Source organism: Labeo rohita, chromosome 1 (genome assembly GCF_022985175.1).
Source record: "Labeo rohita strain BAU-BD-2019 chromosome 1, IGBB_LRoh.1.0, whole genome shotgun sequence".
In the NCBI taxonomy this organism is placed as follows: domain Eukaryota; kingdom Metazoa; phylum Chordata; class Actinopteri; order Cypriniformes; family Cyprinidae; genus Labeo; species Labeo rohita.
The window spans coordinates 30,590,385-30,598,324 of record NC_066869.1 but is presented as its reverse complement, the minus strand read 5'-3'; the positions used below and the strand labels follow the sequence as shown (position 1 = coordinate 30,598,324).

The 7,940-nt window shown below is 34.9% G+C and overlaps 1 protein-coding gene across 1 annotated transcript; it reads right to left on the bottom strand.

Annotated features, from left to right (window-relative positions):
• Positions 1 to 716: 716 nt before the first annotated feature.
• On the bottom strand, positions 717 to 6,584 carry hpxb (hemopexin b). Its single transcript, XM_051115166.1, has 10 exons — positions 6,421 to 6,584; positions 5,815 to 5,840; positions 5,438 to 5,563; positions 5,110 to 5,267; positions 4,756 to 4,909; positions 4,343 to 4,558; positions 4,124 to 4,216; positions 3,892 to 4,022; positions 3,571 to 3,718; positions 717 to 1,072 (listed from the first exon to the last, which is right to left on the bottom strand). The coding sequence occupies exons 1-10, from the start codon at positions 6,483 to 6,485 to the stop codon at positions 846 to 848; spliced, it is 1,344 nt and encodes a 447-aa protein (XP_050971123.1). The 5' UTR covers positions 6,486 to 6,584; the 3' UTR covers positions 717 to 845.
• Positions 6,585 to 7,940: the final 1,356 nt, after the last annotated feature.

Sequence of the window (7,940 nt, the reverse complement as noted above, 5' to 3'; positions counted from 1 at the left end):
GGACTATAATGTGATAAGAGCTTGCTCAAGTACTGTGGTTCTAAACCATTCAGGACTTTATGAGTAATTAGCAAGATTTTAAAATCTATATGATGTTTAATGGTGAGCCAGTGCAGTGTTGACAGAACCGGGCTAATATGGTCATACTTTCTGATTCTAGTAAGAACTCTAGCTGCTGCATTTTGGACCAGCTGGAGTTTGTTTATTAAGTGTTTTGAACAACCAGCCAATAAAGCATTACAATAATCTAACCTTGAGGTCATGAACGCATAAATTAACGTTTCTGCATTTGACATTGTGAGCATAGGACGTAATTTCGATATATTTTTGAGATGGAAAAATGCAGTTTTGCAAATGCTAGAAATATGACTTTCGAAGGAAAGATTGTGCATCAAATAGCACACCTAAATTCCTAACTGACGACGAAGAATTGACAGAGCATCCATCATGTATTAGACAGTTAGTGTTTGAAGCTATACTGAAGCAGATGATGTTGGATATTTTATTTTTATTTTTTTTAATTCTTGCCTCTCTGACCTTTCACACTTGACTCTCTGACTTGTCTCAGCAGGGTGAGCTGGGTGGGTAAAGAGGAAGCTGATTCTTCTGGTGGAAGATGGTCAGGCTTTGAGGGTCAACTGTCAATCATGCAAAAATAATATAGTATGCCCATATTGTTGTTACTGTACCAACACCCTGAGTGGACAATAAAGATATGCCAGACAAGTGTCATTTTTATTAGTACAAGAAATGCAAAATCAAAATCATGAAGCAGCTTGTAATAATCAAAATCATGAAGCAGCTTGTAATAATGATTGATAATCAGCTCTTTCCTTGCCTTGCTTTTATTCTTCACAGTTAAATTTTTCTGGAGATATCTTTTGAGGTGCAGGTTTGATTTTGCCCAGAGCTAAAATCGTTGGGCTTTCATATAAATAGTATTCTGGACCAATAAACACCTTTACACCATTAGCATCACAAAAGCCAGCATCAATTTTAGGGAAGGGAATAGGTCTCTCCTTTTTAACAGCTCGAGGGGTGGCTGCAAGATCAATGTCATACATCTTTTGACCTGAGGGGGAGAATAAGGCAATTGTCATGTCAGGAACTGAGAGACACAGGAGAACAGGAATTTGAATATTTACTAATGACAAAAGTACCAGATGCAAGTAAACAGAGTAGACAGAACTGAGCTCACCAAAAAGACAACCACAAATAGACATGACCTGACCAGCAACATGGAAAACACACGGGCTATAGTATATTCACTCACAGCGGGGGCATTCAGTCCATATAAGCTACCAATACTCTGCATACCCAAGACATTTGAGAGAATGGGTTTGTGGACTGGCTAAATATTAACAATACTATAAATTTCCTTGTCATTATGTATGTTAAAAATACTCATGTAACTGTCTGTTGATTACTTATTTGCCACTACTGTAATTTTCTACAAATCTGTGCCACGTGTTCCATTTGTTTTCCCCATGCTTGAAAAATTTAGCATGTGTGGCATATATATTTGTCAGAATATATATGACAAAACCATAACAGGACTCATTGCATCCGCTAACAACAGTACAAACTAATGCCAATATTTTTGTATTTTTAAGGTAATCAGCTAACCTAGCTAGTCGATTTTTATTATTGCCGTTTCATTTGATTTTAATGTTTCAATTTTAGTGAGTAGAAGAAAAAAAAAATTTTTAGATATTAATTTGTTGTAACGGTGCATTCACACGGGGCATCAGCATCAACACCTCTCGTTTACTCAACTCATCAGCTCATTAGTAGAGACAGCAAGACCTGAAATGGGTGTGTCAGATATGAGAGACCTACAAAATGTGCAGTGTTGGGGGTGCTCACAGGACTGATTTGAAAACCACTGCTCTAGAGGATGAAAGGGAGTTTTACCCTAAGGAAGTGCCTTATATTAAGTCAAAGGAGTAGCAGAGGTGTAGCAAAAGTAAGTTAGCAAAAGTAGGGGGCTAGCCCTATTTCTTTGTTTTGTCATCAAATCCAAACTTAGGTGGACCACAAAGAGACATTCTAAAGTCTGGTGTACTGACCTGCCAATAGAAAGGGACTAAGTGATTTTGTTGGATATATGCAATAAAAGAGGATGCAACCCACATGCTTTTTCTTTTAAGAATTTTTAACTAGAAATAAACCAAAAGTTCACATTGGCCGTCCCTGCCTGTGCTGTCATAGTCAGAAGTGCTGTTTCTGACTTTCTCTGTCATGACTAAAATGACCAGCATATTACAGCTATACATGACATGTTCTGTCTGTCTGTCTGTGCTGTTGTTTTGTGGACTTTTAGTTTGTTTATAGTCCCTATTTATCCCGTGTTTGCTGTTGATATTTAGCAGGTGTGTTTTGTTTGTCTGTTAGGTCTTATCCATTTTCATGACTTTATTGTTTAGAGGTGCTCAGTTCTGATTCCTGTAACTTTTGTTATTTAATTATTAAAGTCTATTTCTACATTTGGATTCTCTCTTGTCTCTAGAAATGCTATGGCAATACTGCATGGCACACTAAAGGAATCATTTTTTTCTATCTATCTACCTATCTATCTATCTATCTATCTATCTGTCTATAGGTCTTTGCCGTGTCATGCAATATTGCTGTAGCATTCCTAGAGACAAAAGAGAATGCATAATGCTTAGTATATACAGAAAAAATTATTCATACCCTTTGTAAATATGATAAAAGAAGGCTGTGAATGTTTATCCATTTGAACTTCAAACGGGACTTGGTTCTATGGTCAGATTAAACAAAAAAATGAGCTTTTTAGCAGCAAACATTCAAGATGGGTTTGGTGCACACGGGAATAAAAAGTACCCCATGTGTACAATGAAATATACTGCTGTATCTTTAATGTTGTGGGCCTATTTTTCTGCCAGAGATCCTGGATATCTTTTTCAGATAGTTGGCATCATGGATTCTAACAAATACCAACATATAAAAAATTTACAACTGACTGTCCCTGCTAGAAATCTTATAATGGGCCTTGGTTGGATCCTCCAACAGGAGAATGAACCACAAACAAACATCAAAATCAAAACAAAAATGGGTCACTGAGAACAAAACCAAGCTTCTGCCATGGCCAACCCAGTTCCCTGACCTGAACCCTATAGAAAATGAGTGGGGTAAACTAAAGAGGACCACCAACATGGACCTGGAAATCTGAATGAATTCTGTATGAAGGAATGGTCTCTGATCTCTTGTCAGATGTTCTCTAAACTTATCAGGCATTATAGGTGAAGACTCAAAGCTGTTATCTTGGCGAAAGGAGGATGCAAAAAGTACTGAATAAAAGGGTATGATTGTGTATTATGTGTATTAGAGAAAAACTTTTTTTTTTCATTATGAGATATCTCTCCCATTTTAAATTCTTATTCTACAATGAAAGGTTAGATTTTTGTTCATTTTCAAAATAAAAGATCAAAAGTATTAACGATACAGATTTATTTTCACAGCCTTCTTTGATCATACCTACCAAGGATATGAATAATTTTGAGAACAACTGTATATTCTTATCTGTTAAAAATCATATACTCTTCCTACCTTGTATAACGTTTACAATGTGCTGATTTGGACACAAAAATGCTGCATCCACAGTACCATCAATGCCCAGCTCTTCCTTCAGAGGTTTAGGGTAGCCCTCTATGAGAGTATAATGTGCTGCTGACTTGTAGATATAGACTTGACCACCCTACTCATGGGAAAAAAAAAAAAAAAAAAAAAAAATCTCTGTCACCAAATACTTAGCACTGACAACTGAAGTGTAGAAATGAGAGAAAAGACTCTGAAATTACAGGCTTCAACCTTGCATTTATTCCTGACTGTTGTTAGTATTGTTATTATTATTATTATTGCATATTTTACCTTGACAATGTACATATTTTCTCCATAAGAAAAAACAGCATCCACCCCACCAGAGATTTCCTTCCATAATCTCGAAATAGGGAAATGGTGACTGCCATAACGGTGTGTGTCTAAACGCAAGTACATTGCATCTGCAAGCATAGTAAAATTGAAGTATAAGTTTTAAGTTATTTAAATTTTGTCAGTTAATTTTTGCATATTAATAAAAATTCATTAATAAAAGTTATATTACCCTGGAATGCATATGTTCTCCCTTTATCGTCTGTGGAGATGGCATTCAGCTTGACCTCGCTGCAGCGTTGTCTACTTGCGTTACCTCCATGACCTAAGGAATGATTTAAACTAGCCATTAGGTAAAAAATAAATTCAAGATAAAATCTTTTTTTTTTTTAAAACAGGACACGTATTAGAGGTATACTAACATAGTGACTAACGTAGTAAAGTGACTAACCAAATCCTTCGCCGCACCTCATGAAGTACTTTCGAGCATCTTTTGGGTATATTCCCGTCACTTCCCCAGAAACAGGATGGAACCGAGTGAAGTTGTACCCATGGAAACAATAATAGTGCTCTAGCCAGCGAAAGGCAGATGTGCAGTTTGGCAAGTGTGTCCACACCTTCTTCTTAACTGACTTTGTCTTGATGTCAAAGCTATGAATTTCATTTCCTGAAAAGGTTTATTGTGATATAAGTATATGCAAATCACACTATATACTATGCAAGCAAAGTAACAAATTCTGAGCATACAATGCCAAGGAATACCCATGACTGGTGTATAATAGCTTTATAAAGCCACCAAATCTCAAAATAGTATAGTTAGTTGTCATTATTGATGTGAATGTAGAGTAAATATAATTCAATAACCTTTGAAGAACAGCACTGAATCAGTGATGCATTCTCCTTTGGGACACTCAACAGCAGCATCTAGATGGCTGGGGATGCCAGGAAACTCCTGCTGGATTTCCACAGGGTAGCCTTGCTCAAGGGTGTAGTTGTAATAGCTAAAAACTTTATTATCCTTAATAGAAAATCAAAAATACTCATCAGCACTGAATTGCATGTCTGTGGTTGTTAATGACTATAGGCTTGGGTTTGCACAATGTGAACAAATATTTTATATGTTCTTGGTTCTTATGCATAGAAAAAATGGAAGTTAATTTGAAATTGCTTTTATACTCTCTGTATAGAAGCAGACTAGATGTAGATGTAAAAAATCACCAGAAAAAAGTAGATGTGGTCATGAACACTGGGATCATCTTGATGGTGCATGTGGAAGGCTGCATCAACATGACCCAAATGATGATATTCATCCAGTTCTTTGAATATGCTGTTGGAGAGCACAGCTGGTCCAGAGAAACCTTTCCATAAATGGTCACCTGAGAAAAAACAAACAAACAAAAAAAAATATATATATATATATATAAATAAAAATACAAACAAATAAAATAAGGATACAAAAAACCTTAACTGTAAATCTCCACTTGACCTGGCATTGCCATGTAAATTATACTGAGGAATAATAAAATAAAGAATTATTATAGCAGACCTTTGAAAAAGAAAGTGTTTCCCTTTTCATCTGGAGTGATGGCATTAAACTCAATGCCTTTACACCGATCAGGTAAGGCATCATGGTGGTCCTCTCCCTTAGGATGTGAATGGCCCTCAGGGGCATCTATGATGATATGATTACATGAATTTATCCTTCATGAAATCTAGAGCATGCAGTAGATTGAGTAAGTACTGTATAGTGCCACTTGATAGTCAAATGTAACACATTTAACCCTTTAACATACCACCAACAATAACAATATGGTAACAGTAAAAGCATTTAGAAGTGTGGCAAGAGAAATTTGGCATTTTTTTTTTAAACATCAAGAATGTCTGAATATCTGAAAAACTGAAGCAATAGATTTTCAAACCTACCTTTTATCATTATTTTATCATGTTGGCTGAAATAAAGAAAACAATTTAAATGTAACTGTAAATTTCAATGCTTTAAACTTTGAGAAGCTTAAAGGTAAAACTTTTAGTTAAATTACTGCATTAACAAGCCCAGACAATGTGTAGCTAAATTACATTGTTTAGCAAATTGCTGCCTGCTGAAAAAAAAAAAAAAAAGCTGGACTTTAACCGGTCCGTATCTGCGTTATTGATCATTCTTTGTAGTGTTCTGCAACATCACAAACAATGATAGACCAAATTTAAACTTTCAAGTAAACAGAGGATTATGCAAACACACTGGTTAAATATGAATTAAAATTACTTTTCATAATCACATTTATTCCACAGAAAAGGAAGTATATGCAAATGTTGTACTGCATGTAGTAACATGGATAAAACATTACATGTACTGTAAATCATGCATAAAAACACAAACCCCTTAAGCTACAGTCAAAAGTGCTGTGATTACTACTTGCTATATTTGCACCACTGCATTTAATGATCTTGAAAGAGCTACAAAGAAAGGCTGTTTTGGAACTCTTTGCAAGTCCTTTCTAGATGGAAAGTGATATTGTATCAGATACTCACACTGGAGCTGCGTTGCTCAGAGCTAAAGCCAAGCATACATACAGGGAAAGTAACACCACGGTCATAATGAGCTGTTCACTTGATCCAGGTTAGTTGAACTCAGCCAAAGGCACTGAAGCAGGGACTGCAGTGGCCCTTTATATTGGTGCTCTTGGTGGGTGGATGCAATGAATGTTTGAGTGTGTGCAGTAATCCTTTGGTAAACATGACACAATTTACTGACAGAAAAGTCCAGAAAAGGGAAGAAGATTCCATTATTACAAAATCCTCACTTTAGATAATTAATCATTAACTGTATAAAGTAATACATTAATAAATACAAACATGCATGTGCCCCCCAGATGGTTGGTGACCCAGTAGCAAGAATCTTATTTCATTAATGGTAAGGTATTTCAATGAACTTTCTGGTTTTGTTTAATGTAACCATTGCTACCACACTACAACTAAACCTTTAGTCTTTGCACTGTCAGCCCAAATTCTTATTTGTTATAATCTTAAAATAAATAAAGCTTTTGAATAAGATACTTGATCCTTGTCTGCCAATAAAAATCCTTTGAATGCTTTAATTTCCAGCAATAATGTATACTATTTGAAGTGAACTGAACTGGATGCTGATATCACTGAATTCAGTGATGAACACTATTTTCCTATTTAATACTGTAAAGCTGCTTTGAAACAATCTGTATTGTTAAAAGCACTATATAAATAAAGGTGACTTGACTTGACTCTGTCACTAATGTTCCCATAAAACATATAATTTTTATGTCTTTGGTTTTTGTAGAACACACAAACACACATACAACTGCAATCACAATTACTCAGTCCCCTAGAAACTGTATTCATTTACAAATGTAAGCTTTTCTGAAAGATCCAGAGGATTTTTTTTAAATAAAATGAAAGTGATAATGTCAATATATAATGTATTTTTTTTTTATTTCATACCAATTTGTTTCTTATTTTATTTTGTTTTGTTTTGTTTTATTTTATTTTATTTTATTTTATTTTATTTTATTCATCAACTTAATGTTCTCAGAATCACTCGAATGTGTAAAATTTCTGTAATAGTTTACTGATGCCTTTCTTGGACTGTTTTCATGAAATGTTCTTGGCAACAAAATATCTTGCAGGTTGAGGGGGTTGAATAATTTTGATTGCAACAGTTTGGAATCAAATCTTTCATCCTTCATTCCGCTATCATGTCACTATCAACTCAAGACAAAGATTGAGAAACATTACTTTGTTGTTTAATTTGTTGTTTGTTGTTCAGCATGAGGAAGAGGCTTGACTCAGTCTTACATAATATAATTTATTTTAAGCTAAAATATTTTTTACTGCTAAGCACAGACAAATCAAGAAAATGACAAAAACTAAATCTTCAAACACATGACTGAATAGAGATTTTAAAGATGATGCACAACGTTCTGAATAATAACTGCTTATTATTCTTAAAGATCTAAGTCAGGGGTCTCCAACCCTGCTCCTGGAGAGCTACTATCCTGCAGATTTCAGCTCCAACTGAA